The sequence below is a fragment of the Gavialis gangeticus genome, unplaced genomic scaffold, assembly GCF_001723915.1.
Source record: "Gavialis gangeticus isolate Ggan-Ray unplaced genomic scaffold, GavGan_comp1, whole genome shotgun sequence".
Taxonomy (NCBI): domain Eukaryota; kingdom Metazoa; phylum Chordata; order Crocodylia; family Gavialidae; genus Gavialis; species Gavialis gangeticus.
The window spans coordinates 42535460-42553442 of record NW_017728993.1 but is presented as its reverse complement, the minus strand read 5'-3'; the positions used below and the strand labels follow the sequence as shown (position 1 = coordinate 42553442).

At 46.7% G+C, this 17983-nt stretch overlaps 1 protein-coding gene across 1 annotated transcript in view; it reads right to left on the bottom strand.

Annotated features, from left to right (window-relative positions):
• The window catches only part of SLC44A3 (solute carrier family 44 member 3), an 88052-nt gene extending 71538 nt beyond the window's left edge, over nt 1-16514 (bottom strand). Inside the window, exon 1 of the mRNA XM_019528341.1 lies at nt 16479-16514. Coding sequence (XP_019383886.1) covers nt 16479-16514 — 36 coding nt within the window. The remainder of the gene's footprint in view (nt 1-16478) is intronic.
• Between the last annotated feature and the right edge of the window lie 1469 nt (nt 16515-17983).

The following is a 17983-nucleotide window of genomic DNA, read 5'->3' as shown; positions in this document are numbered from 1 at the left end:
GGCAGCGAGCGGGACGGGAGCGCCGGCAGCCGGACCGTCCCCTCGGCCCCGGCCCCGCAGCAGCCCGCACCGCGCAGGCCGCGCTCCTCGCGCCGGCTCTTTGAACCGTTCTGACCAGAAGAGATCCTGCGAAGTTCGCGCCTCCTGCTTCATGCCTCAGGGTGACACGTATCTTCTCTGAGGAGGTGGCTGGAGGGAAAGCGAATGGTGGATGGGCACAGCCAAACGGACAGAAGCGGCACGGGGAGGTAACGGGGCCTTGGCTGCATAGCAATACGCCAGTGATTTCTCTACATCTGCTTGCCACGTCCCCACTAAAGGAATGTCGCCTGCATGGCTGGTTGTTGGTCTGTCGAATTTGGATGGTTGAATTCAGTCCCTTGAGCTTGCAGGTAACTAATTCCTCAGTCCTACAAATTGCCTATTTCAACCCATGACAGACTGCAGCCACAAAGCACTTTAATGCCAATGGTCCCAGGAAAACATGGTAACGTGCCACAGAGGAAAGGAACGATGGATGCCATGGCACTGCAATGGCAGAGAAGCATTCTGGTTATTTGGCTTGGAGGGTGCTTGGAAGAGGGCCACACCTCACATGGAAGACATTTTATTAGCCCTTTTCACAGTCTTATCCCACTGGCAGCTCCTGGTCATGTTACCATTGACAAGTACGCTCAGAGCCCTGTCTTCCTCTACTGCCTCTAGTCTATATACTGCTCCCACCTTATAGCAAAAGTTATCATCAGTCCCTCAGTACATGCTGTTGTACATCATGCCTTTTCTAATGCCCCTCTCCACAAGGAAGATCTAGCCAAGTAGCACACAAGGGAGTGATATGTCTAACATCACATCCAGCCACCTATGATTCCCAGCTTGAATAACCAAGCACCCATTTATAGTTGGGTCAGCTGGAGGCAGCCTTTGCAAAAGTTCAAAGCAGAGCTGAAATTCGTGTCTCTAGAACCACAGTAAACCACCTTCACAATCTGGTCACTGCACCCCACCCTCCTGCCCAACTCCACAAGCTTATCTAATTCTTCCTGTAACATAACACTCCCCTTCTCATTGGCAATACGCCCCAGGTAAGTGCAGTCTGCCAACTTCACAGACACACACCTAGTTCCTGAACCAAGTTTCCTAATGAGAACATTGAACAGAACAGCTCCCAAAAATTAATCCCTGAGAAACACCACTAGAAACTGCTCTCCAATTTGGTAACTCAAATTTCAGCACAAATATCACACGAACACCTATACACGCACAAGTGCTTTTATTCATATGACTTAATCCCTGTGGCATGGCCAAATTCCAGCTTGAGTAACTATATTCTGCCTACATCTATTGCACTTCTATGGTCTGGGCGTCATTTACTTTCCCACAGACCTCCCTCATATTGGAACTTCTTTGTTCAAGCTTGTACTAAATTTGTATTTTCTTTGATATTTTATATATGGAGTGATGTGACACCAAGCTATATCATCTGGGCTGCATTCTTGGGAACCTATAAAACTGACATGTGGAGTATAGGGTTTTATAAATGAAGATGCATCAGATTATTGTGCGACTCCTGCAGTCTACTGAGTCCTGCCCTCATTTTACATTTGCATACAGGAAATGTTATTAAATACATTGTATATTATTAAACTGCTGCCAAAACTAACACATGCTCAGTCATAGAAACCAACTATGAAGTTGATTAAATGCAGCCAACATTGAGTATAAAACACAAGGCCCATATAGCGTGACATGGTGATGAGAACCATTATTTTTTTGGTCCCTAAAAGAAAGGGGGAGGTAGGGGGAAAGGTGTTCCCTCTGCAGGGAACTGGCACCAGGCCAGTACTGAGAGGGCCAGAGCCAGCCCTCATATTTTCCCCTTGGTGCCAAAAATATTATATTTGATATACTGATGGAAGCCTACCATATATTTTTTTTAATTTTGTTTGTTTAATCAGGCAAATCAATTAAATTAGTTCCTAATTTCATCCACTGAGCAGAGCCCCATCATTCAAAACCATGTGGTGCTACCACAAGCAAGTGTCTTCCCTCCCAGACTCTTCAGCCCAGGGTTTCAGATAGTCCCAAATCCATGGCAGGCACTCTACGTTCAGGCCCCAAAACTGGAGATCTTGGGGCTTGGATGCCCCAAGTCTTGCTTGACCTTTAGTCAAAGAAGCAAGTTAGGAAGAAATCCCCCATCTCCGCAAAATAAATGTAACTTGGGCGGTACTCCAAGAGGTACCCCCTCTCCAATTGAAGGGATCAAAGCAGGTGCACAAGCGCTGTGGGAGGTGTAGGGACTCTCCTCCCCCTATAGAGCAGAGCCAGACCACCAATGGGGACTTAACCATATACCTTTTAAAGAGAACAGTACTGGGAACATAACAGGCATAAACCGGGGGTACAGGAGACACTACAATGCCCCAAGGGGGCAGGATTCAACAAAGGTTAGACACTTACAATCATAGACATATTCATCCAGTTGACAAAAGACAGGGTTAACAAAATATAAAACACAAACAGCAGAACAAACGATACCGGTTGGTGAAACATAAAAGGCACAAAATACAAATGTCAAATAACAAGGAATATAGGGCCTAGGTGCCTGGAAGGGGAGAAAGCACAATGATCCCTTTCCACTGCAACAAGAATTTCTCCCTGTTATTTCACTCACCCCAGCTAGAACTATGAACTCAGATTTCCTGTATGGTAGGCAGAAACTCTATCACACAGCCACCAGTACTGGCACTGTGTTAAATTTCTAGGGGTCTTGACCTTCCTGGATCCCCGGGCTCATGCCAAGCTGCCTGGCCTCTGCTTGGAGGAGCTGGAAGCAGAGCTGGGAACCTCTCAGGTCATTGCTCAGACCCTTGCTGGGGTGGGGGGGGGAAAGAGGCTCTCCCACTGGCTGCAGCCTCTCATAGAGGATCCTGGAGCCCAGCAGGGAGCCTCTCTTGCTGGCTGCATGCTGCACTGCTGAGGGTCCAACTGCTGCCTGCAGGTCCCACTCCTTCAGGTGCTTCTGGGGCAACTGCTCCCACCCCACCCCACCCCACCGGCTCAGCTCTTGACAGCTCTTTGAAGCTCCTTCCTTGTGGTCCCTTGCTGGTCTTCCCCAAGTCAGCCACGCTGCCCCTTTTATCCCCCTCCAGGTGATTCAAGGGGCCAATCAGGGGACATGGAGGGTGCATCTCTGGGGCCTGATTGGTGAGAAAAGGAAATCCAAAGTCCTCCAATCATCTTTTACCCCTTTCAAAACCCCTGGGCTAAGTCACTGCCAGCTACCCCATCACATAAGCATGTAGATAAGATCCTCCCACAGGGAAGCTATAGTAGATTTTCAGAGAGGAGCCTGTCTACAGTGTATAAAATAGGTCTCCATCCTTCACTATACATCATTCAAGGTGATCTGACCTCCACAGGTAAAACCACATCATAGTAACCTTTTTGTTTGTTTGTTTGTTTATTGCACCGCTCCTGGAAGCACTGCTATACCAGGCTGATGCATGGAGGGGATGGAGCAAGCTCCAGTTCCACCTCCCAACACCAAAAATCTACTCAATATAGACCTCCTATGGAGGACATATTAGGGACAACCATCTGCCCTGGGGAGCCGCCTACGTGGTCACAGTGCTTCCCCTGCCAGGTAAGGAAACTTACAAAACACTTCCCAGAGACGAACCTATGAACTCCACCTCATCAACCTCCTGGATACTAAAAATCATAAACTAAATATAGACATTGGATTTATGACACATTATAACCTGCCTGACAGCTGACTCCCCAGGTACCTCTCCACTATTCATCCCTCTTCTCTCCCCCTCCCCCAGCCTGTCTCTCACCCATTGATTCCTCAATCTACATCTTCACTGGCTGCCTGTCTTGTATGCAGACCAGCCCAGCCTCTGGCTTCTTTACTTTTCATTTCATGCAGGAAGAGCACACACCAACTGCTGAAACTTCCTTAGCCTGATGAAGGGTTTTTGAATCCGAAAGCTTGCTTAAAAATTGTTCTCCAACTATTTAAGTTGGTCTAACAAAAGATATCAGAGTCACCCAAAGAACCTCGTCTACCTATGTCCTTAGACCAACATGGCTACAACCTACACACTTGTATTACTATGCACTCAAAAAAGAAACTTAGTAGTAATATTAAATATTACTTAAAATATCTAAGCCAACTGGGAGAGCTCAGTCTCCCTTCTATATATGTAAACTACACAGGAGCGCACAGTTTGGGAAAAGGCCTGGAAAAGCGGTTCCGGACATATGCATAGCCTACCAAAATCATGATTTTGTGGATTTCACAGAAATCACAGAATCTGGCATTATCCATGAAATTAGGCAATGCCAACAAAATCTGCAGGAAAAAAACTTACTGAAAATAAAATGCTGGCTCCCCAGAGAGAACCAGCAGTCCTTATGGTGCTGTGGCCTCATTGCACAGCCTGCTGGGTGGGAAGGGGGGTAGGAGGCTGCCAGCAAGAAGGGGAGCCCAAGATGGCTGCTGCTTCCACCCCTCAACACTGATTAGCTGAGAGGGCTGCCTGTTGCATGCCTCTTCCCCCCCTCCCCCTTCAATCAGTGATGGGAAGGAGGGGTGCATGATGGATAGCCCTTGCAATCAATCAGCAATGAGGGGCAGGGCCACCAGGGCCCATTGACCAATAAGGGACATGGGGGGCACCATGATCAGCCCATGAAAATAGCAGCTGACCCAACAATCTCCCCACAAAATCAGCTGGCCACTGCCTCAAGTTGTGTAGATCCCTATTTATGCACAGTAGGTGGCTAAGTAGACTGGGCTAAGAAAAGTATTAAATGGAAATTACAGCCATGTGAGAAAGCAACCATGGGAGGTGTTTTGCATCATCCTGGGGGCAGCAAAAAGTACTTTACTTTTCCAAAATCTTTATCTTGTTTTGTTTGAATAAATCAACTCAATTTCTGGATAAGTCTGAACACTGTGAACATACTTTTAAAACAGGCTGACAGGGAAGGTTCTAAGTCCCATCTTCTAGCACATGACTTAATACAGTCAATTTGATATTTGACATACCCAAATATGATATTCCAGTACATGCCAGAAATCATTCTCATTGCTTCATTTTACAACAGTTGATGCAAAGATGGAATTACAACCCAATCTGAATATTATACATGAGAGAATCATAGGGGAAAAATTAGAAACTGGTGAGCTGTTTACAGCCAGAAGGCTGTTTTTTCATTTCAGTGCTAATACCTGATGATCAGTAGCCTATTGGCCATTGGAAATGCAGTTCTGGAGGGCTAACTGAGTTAATTTGTGACTATACTGCTCAGGGTTTATGGATGTATGCTGGCTGGTTTGGGAACTGTGTTTTTTGGTTGCAATTAGTTTATTCATGAAAGGAACCATAGAATTTGTAAAGCTTCTTGCAATACAAAACAGCTTCCTGCTTCATTATGAACAGCCAGTTGATCTTCATTTAGCCATTATCTTTGTATTATCAGTTATCCTAACACTCATATTACTTTGATCCCTTTCCGATATTTGTGGCATTTAAATTACTTAGGTTATTATACTGGGAGGTTGATTCTAAAAGGCAATCAGCATTTTCAGTTCTCAGTGGATTTTTTTGCTCAGCACCAGCCATCAGTAAACCAGTGCTTGTTATTTCACCAAAGGACTAATGAATACTAAAAGAGACAGCCTGTTTTACTGGTCTATTTTCTCAATGTTCTGTCTTTGTAGCATTTTTATAACCTCTACAATGTTTTGCTCAGCAATATGCACAAAGGAAGAACGAAGCTGCGAATTTTAAGTGACGATGCTAAAAGTACTACTTTCTTCCATTCAGAACAGGCTGGTGGTAGAGTATCTTTTCATTAGAGATGGTTTTGAACATTTTAATGAAGCAATCTAAAAAGTAACTCACTATCTGCAAGTGTAGCAAAATGGTGCTGACCTGAAACTGTTTTAAAAAGCCATTTTAAATCATGGCACGAATTACATGGAAGATAGAGCATGACACTGTTTTTATGCCAGATTAGAATTTTCAGGAAAAAAAGAAAAGAACTTCTTCCAGTACTTTTGACTGAAAAATGAGAATGTAACTTTAGTGGGAAGTAGAGGAATCTTCCAGCTAAACAAAGGAGAGAAAATGTAAGTGTCAGAAATAAGCAGGGAAAATGGAAAGAATCCCCTTCTGCAGCCTACTATATTAAACAACTCAATGTTTGGGTGTCCCTTAAAAGCTAATAAAAAGGTCCATTTTAGAATATGATTTAGTTTGTGACCCAGGTGTGTTGTTTTTAAAAATGGCAATAAATACATTTTTTTTTCTAAATTTAACAGAGCTTAATTCATTTCTAATTGATGTTTATGGAGAAAAATACAAACCTGTTGCATTTTTTGAGGATTTTAAATAGGTGCAGAGTCCCTTGGACCCACCACTTTGAGACTGTAGGATTTCTCTGTCTTAGCTGCTTAACTTCAGAGTATTATTCACCTGTGAAAAATGTATTTCCTTTACCACCAGTTCATTGAAGTATTGTACATTATATCACTTTATATCAGAACCTATCTGGATGTAGCAAGAGCTAAGTAGATACTCTGAGGATAAATATTATTACAGTTTGATCAATCAATCACAACTTTACTAGGTTACTATAAGGCCTCTGGCTCAGTAATTCTACCCTGGCGAATACTCTGGTGAGCAAATGCCAAAGTACAGCCACTTGGAAAAGTGCTAGCTTTTATCAATAGCTTGATGAGCAGATGCTAAACTGTAAATTTTTGTGCCTAGTTTGGCACCTGTAGCTTGCAGGGCAAATATCTGTAGCTTGCAGGGCAGAACACTGCCTTGGTAAGTTCAGTACCTCTAGTTTGCTGGGCTGCTGTCAAATCACAGAATTCTATAAAAGAAATAGGCTGCATCTTTGAAAGAGGCCACCCAAATATTCCACATAAACTACAATACAAAAAGGAAAGCCCCACTGACTCCACGTTGCTGGTTGTTGCATACCGACACACATAAGAAGGCTTATCAAACAAATAACTGCCTACAGTTGAAAAAGATTGGACCTTGACAGAAATATGCCCAAATCCTCTGCTCCTGGCTTTCCAACAACCTGTAGACTGTATGCAACACGTCGTCAGAAGAAAACTCCCTTCTGCTCACAAAAATGAAATGCAGCCCTGCCTTAAGAATGAATGCAGAACCTGTCTATACATCTCCGTTGCTTCCACAAGTGACACTTCCCGCATCAAAGCCATCAGAATCCACAGATCCCAGATGTGCTTCCCGTAACGTTGTATAACTCATTCTCATGGAAGCTACGATATGTGAGTGAAATTAAACAACTTACCTCTCATAGAAAAAAGATAAAGGACAGACACACCGCATCACCTGTCAGGGAACCCCTTTCACAGAACAACCACTCTATTTTAGACAGACAGTCTTTTCATTCAAAAGAAAACAACAAAACACCTCCAAAAGATGGGCTTGGAAACAAAAATTCATATCTTTACTGGACACTAAACACGGGCTAAACATAAGTGATGGTTTCATGACTCATTATAAAGTAACTGGTGTTTCTTCTAACCTCTAACGAAGACCGTTTTCCTTTCTGAATGGTCTTGTTCTTTTACATAATTAGGTTATCTGTTCATACAGTTCTCTTATTTTGAAGCTACTTCTGCTAAATTCTCTTTGCTTCTAATTTACAGATCTCTTTCACTCCTTTAAGTGAATGTTTTCTTTTACATATGGAGATGGGGGAGGGGAAGAGGCAACAACAGCAGGCTCCACAGCTGCTTAAAAGCAGGGACTCCAGGCAGACCCTGTGCTAACCAACTAGCGAGCTCCTAATACGCATGGCACATGGGGGATGCCCAGCAGGAGATCTGTTGACATGCTGGTGAGTTCTGAGAGCTCTCCGCACCATGACAACACTGCTGCACCCACTCTGAACCTGAAGGCTAGGGACAGACATTACACATAAATTGGTTTAAGTGATCAGAAACTGGTTTAAACCTGTAACAGAACAGACATTCAGTGCACATAAATCAGTTTCATAATGGCCAAAATGAGTTTGAGATAAACCTGGTTGAATGTAGTATCATACTTAGCTGATTTGGCTTAAACCAGTTTATGCAATGTCTGTCCCAGACCCCTTGCTGGTTTAAGCTAAACCAGACTCCCCCAGCTTCCCAGCATGCTCTCTGGGCTGGACAGGGCTCTCTGCTCCAGCCACAGGGCTGACTCTGCCCCTCTGCTCTCTACCCAGAGCAGGGACCAGACCTAGTGGAGACACTGGCTGGCATGGCCCCATTAAGGCAAAGTGGTTGGGTGGCAGGCTTTAATTCTTCTCTCCTTCCCCACTGCAGCTGGGATTAGCCTGTCTGCCAGGGAGTAGAGGGGAGGGGGCTGCATCAGTGGCCCCTGGAGATGGTAGACCCCAGCTGCAGGGAAGGGAGGGAGGGAGGAATTAACCCTTCTCCCTGCCCTCTTCACCTTAACAGGGCCGTGCTGGGTTTGTTGTCCTGCAGGGTGGGGAGGAGGGCTGTGTCCCAAGTGGGGGAAAGAGTCCTCCTCTGGGGCTGGGCAGCCTCACAGAGCCCTCCTCACCACCCCACCTCAGGGCAGGGCAGGGGGAGGAGAGAGAAGAGCCCCCCAAGGTCCCTCTCCAGGCCCCCCCAGTGGTGGGGGAGAAGAAGGAAGGGGAAGAGCATGGGCAACTGGTGCCACCTTAGTCAGGGGCGGGGCACATCCCCCCAGAGACCAGTCAGAGACGGGGGGGATCCCCTCACAGCTGATCCTGCAGACTGGGGGGCGGGGCCCCTTGCAGCCAATTGCAAGGCGGCCAATCACTGGAGCTCCTTCCAGGAGTGGCTGCAGCTGCTTCTGGGAGCACAACAGTGCTCCACTCCCTGGCCGGCGCTTGCTGGGGGGCACCGGTGCTCCTGCCGGCCCCCCCACCCATTGCCTAAGCAGCGAGTGCAGCTGGTCAGGGGGTGCACTGGCGCTCTCAGGGAGTGCACGTGCACCCCATATGTGTCACCACTGAGGAAGAGTTTCCCTCTGGAGCCGGACAGCTCTGTGTGCTGGGATTGCTCTGCTGTCAGAGAGCCACTGCGGTGGGCCTGCTGAGGCATGGCCATGCCCCTCCCTGCCCTTAGCTCAGCTTTTCTGTGGAAGGGAGGGCTGCTCTAGCACCCCCAGACTTCTGCCTTGAGCCACTGCAGGCATGTGCCTGTATTTCCTGAATAGAAAGGGAATGTCTATCCACTGGAAACTGATTCAATCTCTTCTGGTTAGACTAACCTTCAAAGATTGAATCAATTCAGGCTTGGGATTTTTGAATGTCTGTCCCTAGCTGAAGTGCCCAAGGGTTTGTCTGACATCACTTTCAACTCTATGGATGATCCAAAAAAAGACATCACCAATCTCCACCCTCCACACTTTCTTTACATATTTACTATCTTAGCTACAACACACCTACTACAGGATTCTATGAAGTCACAGGTACAACACCTTTAGCTCTAATAGGTATTATCAGCACTTCTGTCTTATTTGGGAAGCATGAAAAAAGAGCCATTGTGCTTTTTTAAAATGAAAACTGATGTTTTCCTTATATTTCTTAACTCTCCAAATCAAAATTGGAGGAGATGAAAAAAAGCTGTAATTGTTGGCTTTGCCAGTTGCAAAGAGTTTGTCTTCGTTGTTAAAAAAGCTGGGGGATTTTTTGTCTTGGGGTAGCTAACATGTCAGCTACTCTGAAGTAAAGACAAGGGATTTAGGGGAGGCCCTGGGAGCTCATCTGCAAGCTGTAAAGATGGGGCCCCCTTGTTTGCAGAGGCATGCCCTGAGTGTTGTCCCACAGTATCTGACACCTGCCACACCCTGTGGTTGGGGGCAGACATTCAAGAAGCTAGAGCCTAAATTGATTCAATCTTTGCAGGTTAGTCTAACGTGGCTAGGCTGAACCAGTTTGTAACTAACTGGACAGACATTCTCTCTGGATTGAGAAAATTCAGGCTCAGGCTAGATGTTAGGGTGTGCTAGAGCAGCCCTCCCTTCCCTTCCATAGTGCTGAACTGAGGGGGGAGTGGCCAGGCCTCCACAGGACTCTCTAATTAGGGAGGTCTGCCTGCAAGGTCCCAGGCTTTTCCCCACTGGCTGCTCAAGGGGCGGGAGTGTTGCCAGCCCCCAGCCCTCTGCTAGCACTCTGAGGCAAGTGGGGGTGGGGGAGGGGTGCAGTGCATGCATCTGTCACTGATATGGAGCTTTTCAGTCTCCCTCTCCCTGCTTCTTTGTACTGTCTGCAGCAAGCTGAAAGACAAGCAAGCCAGCACGGGATTGATAACAGTGATTATCACCTCATCAGCAAAACAATAGGGCCTCTCCATACTCTTCTTAAACAGCTTACCTGCTGATGCATTGATTAGCCCCAAATAGCCCTAAGTGGTCACTGTGCTGTCTGCCTGTCCTAGTGAAATTGGAAAGAGACACACACAGAAACACCTCTCAGCATTAGCTAGCACATCACTTGCCTAGGGTCCATTGGCCTGGGGTCGGTCCTGTGGGAGATAGGAGGGAGACGGAGTCTCTGCTTGAGGAGTGAGCAGCAAGCAGTGAGGGGGTAGGGGTAGAGCAGGGGGAAACCAGGCAGACCCTGCTGTGTCTGCAGTCTCTACTGGAGCTGCTGCCAGGGAGCAGAGGGGAGGGGCCAGCTCTGCTATGGAGCAGAGAGCCCTGTCCAGCCCAGAGAGCATGCTGGGATGCTGAGGGTGTCTGGTTTATCTTAAACCAGCAAGGGGTCGGGGACAGACATTGCATAAAATGTTTTGAGCCAAATAAGTTAAGTCTAACACTACATTCAACCACGTTTTTCTCCAACTGGTTTCAGCCATTTTCAAACTGGTTTATGTGCACTGAATATCTGTTCTGTTACCCTAACATTTCTTAGCACAGGAGTTGTTTGCTGAAGGTACTTTCTTACTGTGCCTGAAATAATTAACATCCTTCAGAATATGAAGCCACTATTTAAAACACATTTGGCACACAAAGAATAGAGACGTGTGTGCAAACTTTTTTGCTTTGTGTACTTGTTCAGCAGCTGTATACAGGGTCTGTCAAAGCATGACATGCTTTCACATGAAGCTCACATGCAAGCCATAAGCCTGCTACAAAATCCCAGAACTACAACACTTGCCTTCATTCTTGTAGTGGTGCTATGTCAGTTTTGAACTCGCACTTGAGTAAAAGTAAGCATCTCACATTTTGGTTCCAAGCAGCTGGTCACCCCCATTAACACTGGAATCTTGGCCAAGATTTGTATCAAAGCTCCCTCCCCCTTTATTATTTTTTATCTTTATTTGTTTTTACGTTTTGTGTTGGGTTGCTTGCCATGATGAATATCTCCCAAATCCCATTCCCAAAGTGGCAGTCTTTCAGTGGTCAGTCAGTGAGACAATTCCTATCTGTAGACCAAAAAGCTTTGGAAACTGAATGGAACAGGAAGCATGATGGGCTAGATTTTAAGAATTATTTAGATGCCTAACATGTGGATAAGTACCTAGTTAGATTTTCATAAGTGTTTACACATGCAGTTTCCATGGTGCTTCTCCAAATCCCATTAGGTTTAAACCAGTTTCTGATCACTTAAACTGGTTTATGTGTAATGTCTGTCCCGATCCTGTGGGACAATGGGCAACATCTATTTCACCCTATGAAGTGGATCATCTGAGCCAGGACACATATTGGCACAGCTGACACAATTCATTTGGCAATGTCTGTTTGTAGCCATGATCTCAGAAAGTATTTATTGTATTATCAGTTTAATAACACATTGATCATTTTGTTTTCTGCCACTTGGGGGTGCTCCCACACAGCGCTTACAGAAGAAGGAGGAGGCAAGAGATTTGCACTGTCAGTTAGGAATTGTTCATTTCAGGGTCTTAGTGTTCTGACTTGAAAGCAATAGCCAGGAAGTGGGAACAGATGAGTGCCTAGGTCAGACTTAAACCAGATTCTTTACAGCCCTGAAATTCAACCACCAGTTTAATTTGCATGGTAGGTTCTACTGGAGCAACTGAGGTAGGGAGATCTGAACAGTTTTCTTCACAGGGTCAAGAGAGTACAATGTGTGTCATGTAAAACTCTGTCATACACCCTCTTAAGTCACTATGTCTCGTGCCCTCCCCACTTGCTGTATCCTGATCCTATGAGTCAGGGAAATAGGGTACAGAGCAGCAGAGCTATTTCATTCCAGTTACCACAAGGCCAGAGTGAGGGTCACACAAAGAGGCCTCTTTTTATGTGTGAACAACAAGGGAACAATCAGGGCCCAGGAATCTGTTGCATTACTTGGACTAGTTTTTATAATTCCCACTTTCCTCAATGGGTTAATTGCTTTACTTATCTCTTTTGATTTCTTCAGTGTACCCTCACCTCTCTCAGAAGTGGCCCTCTTCCCATATCCTTTATATTTAAAGAGATTACAAGTAGTTAGCCCTGTTTGCATCTCACTGCACCAAAGGAGAGGGAGAAAAACTGTTTAATTTTCAAGAAAACCATGCCATGAAATGAAAATGAAAGAAAGGTTAGAAATGTCACTGTGTCCCCTATGGACATCTTACCCTGTAAATTATTTTTAAAAAATAACGAGAGGATGGAAGGAGACTTTTAGAACTGCAAGTGAAACAAGGCAAAGAGACATGGGACAAAGGTTAAATCAGGTAGCCAGCTAGGAAAGAGTTAGCCCAAAGGTCCTTAGAGTCTGACTCTTTGTAAGAGCTTACCTGTGGTCTGATCATTCAGGTCAGATACATGCAAAAGGGACAAGACTTTTCTAATCTGTGAATTGGATGGAGGCTATGGCAACTAGCAACTATGTTCTTTTCAAAGAAATGTGCTTGAACTGGACAAACTCTAGATTAAGTAATTAGCAGTTAAGTAACAGATAAAGTAGAGTAAAGCTTTTTGTGTAAATATAAGGTCTTTCACGATGAGCCACTTCTTTTAAGAACAATTCGATTGACTCAAGTGGAGTTAGCTAGGGTATGTTTGCCAATGCAAAGTAATTATGTTGAATACAAAGAGGTAGCTCTTTCTGCACACTTTTAACTGGTGTGCCTGCTGTCGAATTAAGTGCTATTGTGGTTACAACTTTTCCCCAGAAGATGTCACTGTAAGGCAGCCTGTAGATTCACTGTCCTGGGCACAACACCAGTATAAATTCCAACAGACTCCAGGCACTTTCACTCATTTTTGACTACAGAAAATTAATAGACCAATTATTCTGTTGCAAGGAATTCAGAAAGACCAGGTCAGGTCAGCATGTTTTTTGACATTACAAATTCGTATCTGAAATCTAACAATGCTGATACTGCACACCAGGGCTGTGCGAGGCTTTGGACAGAGTTTCGGATCCAGAGAAGATTCGGATGCTTTGGCATCTGCAGCAGCATGTCCGGTTTGAAGCACTGGCTTGTTTAGGCTTTCCAAAGCGGTTTGGAGCTGCCAAAGTGCTTCACAAAAGCTCTGGAGCCACTTCGGAGATCCGGCCATAGGGTATAATGGGTGTCACAGGGCGGGGCGCCGGGGCGGCCGTGATCCCCCTGGCGCCCCTACCGTGCCACAGTCTGGGTCCTAAATGCACCCTCCGTCTCACCCGCCACATCTTTGATCTTATGATTATCAGTGGGAGGCTGCCTTCCATCCCCTTGGGCACGGCGCTCTCATACTGGCCCTACTCTGAACTGGTGCACCCCACCTTATGGGCTACGCGTGCCTCCTACCTCCCCTGTAGCATGCCCCAAGCCTCACGGTTGTACCGGAGGTTCTTATGCCTATATGCTTGCCCATCTCTGGGCCTGTCCCGCGCTTCTCGCGCTCGTCGCCCTCTCTGGGCCTGTCCCATGCTTCTCGCACTCAGGGCTCAGGTGGCCTGCTGCCGTGCCTGGCCCCCTAACCCTTCTCAGCGTCCTTCAACTGCACACTCTGTCCTCTTCAGGCTTCTCACAGTGCGCTCTGTCCTTCTCCAGACTTTTCACCGTGCGCTTGTCCCTACTCTGGACTGTAAACCGCGTGCCTCGTGCTCGTCGCCCTCTCTGGGCCTGTCCCACGCTTCTCGCGCTCGTCGCCCTCTCTGGGCCTGTCCCGCGCTTCTCGCGCTCGTCACCCTCTCTGGGCCTGTCCCGCGCTTCTCGCGCCTGGGGCTCAGGTGGCCCATAGCCGTGCCTGGCCCCCTGACCCTTCTCGGGGTCCTACGCCCTACTGGGCAAGTACCGCCCTCATGGGCTGGGGCTTAATACCCCACATGCAGCGCCACACCGGCACCAAACAGCCATGCCTCCCAGGCACTGCTTGCTGTGCCCCAAACAGGGCACCCAGAAACTCCCAGACTCCTGGGGAGCTCCCGTGAGGCCTCCTCGCACCCCTACTGCCTCACCCGGTCCTCCGGTATAACATAAACAAACACAACCATGAGCCAACTGGCTCTAACATAAACTAAGCCTCCTGGCTCTAACGTAACTCTAAGCCAACCCGGGTGTAACCCCAAAATGAGCCTTGTGGCTACAACATACATCCGCCGCCACCCTGGCCCTCTTCTAGTACCTCCCCGCCAGGGTTCTCTCTACCCCGCATCATCATGCAGGCAGTCAGGCTGCCCTACTTTGCTTGGCTCAACTCAGCTCTGCTCTGCTCATCTCTGCTCGGGTCTGCTACATAGCTCCGGCTCCTCAGGCTGACAGAAGGGCACTGACCCTGGCCTCAGCCGTCTCTGTTTATAAAGGCCAGGCCCTGCCCCTTGGCAGTCAGCTGACCCAATCTGTTGTGTAAGCAACCTTCAGCTGTGCTGCCCTGCTGATTGGCAGCTAAGCCCTATTACCAATGCTAGTAGCAGGCACCCTAGTGTCCTGCTACAATGGGGAATCAATGAAATATCTATAACATTGTTGTTTTTTGTCTGATTTGCATGAGATTTGCAGGAATTGTAGACTCTGATGAGAGCATGAAGTCTGCCAAGTTTCAAGGAGATCAGTGCTGGGGTTCAGGGGAAATTGCACCTCAAATTCTTGAAAGCAAAACTGATGTCACGTGTATGTGTTACATCACAGGGGGACAAAAAGCTGCAGGCATAGTAGCCCCTGTTGAGGCCACAAAGCCTGTCAAGTTTCAGGAAGATCAGTGCAGGGGGTTGGGGAGAACTACACCTCAAATTCTTGAAAGCAAACCGCATGTCACATCTATGTGTTACACCACAGGGGGGTCAAAACTGCAGGGATGCTGGCTCCTGCTGAGGCCACAAAGTCTGCCAAGTTTCAAGAAGATCAGTGCAGGGGTTTGGGGGGAACTGCACCTCAAGCTGCAGACAAGCAAAACTCGTGCCATGGGTAACACTGTGTGTGTTAAGGTGCAGGAGGGTGAAAGCTGCAGGGATGGCAGCCCCTGCTGTGGCCATGAAGCCTGCCAGCTGTATTTACTACAAGTATTTAAAATCAAGTCAAGAGAGCACAAACCAAATCGAAGTCTAGTAATTAGCTATAAGGTTATGATTTCTCACCAAACAGGTAATGAAGAGGCAGCCTGTTTCTCTTCAACTTCTCAAGTAAGTTGGGCACATCAGCAACTGGGGTCGGAGAGATTTCTCACTCTTGAAGCATGCACGCTGTTTGCTTTTTACTGCCTTTTTGTACCCTTAATTTAGCATCTTCAAAGAATTCTTTTAGTTGTGTAAATCAAGAGAGTCCCAAGCAGTAATTGATGGGAAAACCCTATTAATTAACCTGCTCATCACTGGTTATCAGAAATTACTAATTTGAATGAGTTACCTTCTTCAGTAACAAGAGGTTATCCAGTTTAGAACATATCAAGAAACTGATTAACAGCCAGGAAAGACATACTAAATTAGGAGGAGACTTCTATCACATATGGAGAATATCTGTTCCTGCACATAAACCTGAGTTAATTGCAAAATAAATATTTACCATACTAATTAATCAAGGATAGACATTTCATATGGTTACACACCAGACAACTAGGAGTCTGCCTGAAATCATCCTGAATACACCAAGATAAGCTGAAGAAATACCTCATTATTATTATTATTATTTTTCTCAGATGGCCTAGCCATGAACTCTTATCCTCTTGCAATATGCAGTTACCATCAGTATTCTGTATTTAAACTTTTGTGAGTAGGCCCGAGCTTAGCATAATTTTCAGAGTCATCACCAGCCCACAGGCCAGCCTCATGATGACCCTCATCCAGCCCACAGGACTGGATGAGTTTGATACCCCTGCATTATACATTTTCAACACATTGTCTGTTTAAAAAATAAAACCAACTGGCCACATATAATGCTGACTGGTCTGCAGCTTGTCTTCTCTTATTTTTCCTTACTATTAAAAACAGAATCTATAAAGGAAAAAATCCTGTTGCATTATATCATCCATGTCCCGGAGAACGGGGTGACGCCGGCGACTCACCTGTGGCAGGGAACGACGCTCCCGGGAAACCCACATGGCTCGTGAGCCGGCTTTATGTACAGCTGCGGCCGGCCGGTGACGTCAGCACCAGACACTGACCGGCGAAGATAAAAATGACAGCAGCTGTGGCGGAAGGGGCGGATGGCCCCGGAGAAGGGAAGCAGCCGGCAGCGTGGGAGGAACATGGTCCCCGACGGCGTCCCAAGGGGATTAGAGAGCCAGAGCCAGGAGCTCCAGGGAAAGAGAGCCAGCAGCAGTCTCCAGCAACTGGCGGAGAGCGAGTGGGGCTTGACCAGGATGTCGGGGAGTGGGAGCAGCCACAGAGAACACGCAGGACCCAGGTGAATGACCGACTCGGAAGACAGCCGAGGACCCGGATGTGGGGTCGTGATCGGGGCAAGATCACCATCCGGACTGCGGAAGCAGGGTCAGACTGGGCTTAGAGCACTAGGGACAGGGGCCAGGAGCCAACCCTGTATTCAGAGGGGCTCAACCCTAGACGTGTAAGGGACGGGGGCCAGGGAGGAAGCTGGATTGGCGCGACGGGCCACAAGACTCCGCTGAGTTGGCTCAGGGAGGTGGTGTGAGGCCAGGGTGCAGGGGTGGTGGAGCCCCATGTACATCCGCCGGGTCGGACCTGGGCAGCGAGGGACCTGCTAGGCGACCCCCCATTGACAGGACATCAAGACGTGGCAGACAAGAACAGGATCGGCGACATGGGGAAAGAACGACCTCATTGCCTTTAAGGGCCCTAAGGCTCAGCTGCAACATCAGAGCCGTATTCTTGGGGTAAATAAAGCCCGGCGGGCACAATCCAGATCATTTAGGTTTCCCCCACCTTGGGATCATAAGTCCTGGGAAGCCTGCCAGCAAGATCTTGCACAAAATCAGGATTTTATATTTTTTTATCACCTTTATTGTATCAGAGTCACAAGTCAAAGTACTGTGTGGCCTAATGTTGTCACCATTATTCATTTAAGTAATCACTACTGATTATTACTCATATAAGAAGTTTCTCAGCACAGAATGAAAGAAGTTGCTCAGTGCAAGATGAGGATTTTAGTGTGTAATATTTGTTCCTTTGTGGTGTATTTGTGCAAACATACAAAAGACAACAATGACATCCAGAGTCTTACCGCAAGGGAGACTGAAGAAAACAAATAGAGACATCACATCTTCAGCATTTGGAAACAGGACATAATAGATGGCATTCTGCTAAATCACCATCTTAAAAGATGCAGGAAGTGTGGCATTATATTTGTTCAGTGATAATATACTCCTTTACAAGGAACTGACAAGCTTTTTAAAAAATCCAGATGAATCAAGATGTCTGGGCAACATGTTTACAAAGTCTTTACATGGCTAGTCAGACTGAACTGGTGCACAGCTAACTGTTCATCTGACCTTTTCCATAACGTACTGGGCATTTTCTTTTCCAAATGTTCCTATATACATGTTTTTCATAATACAGTCAGGCCTTTTATAAATTATGCCTCCCCTTTCAA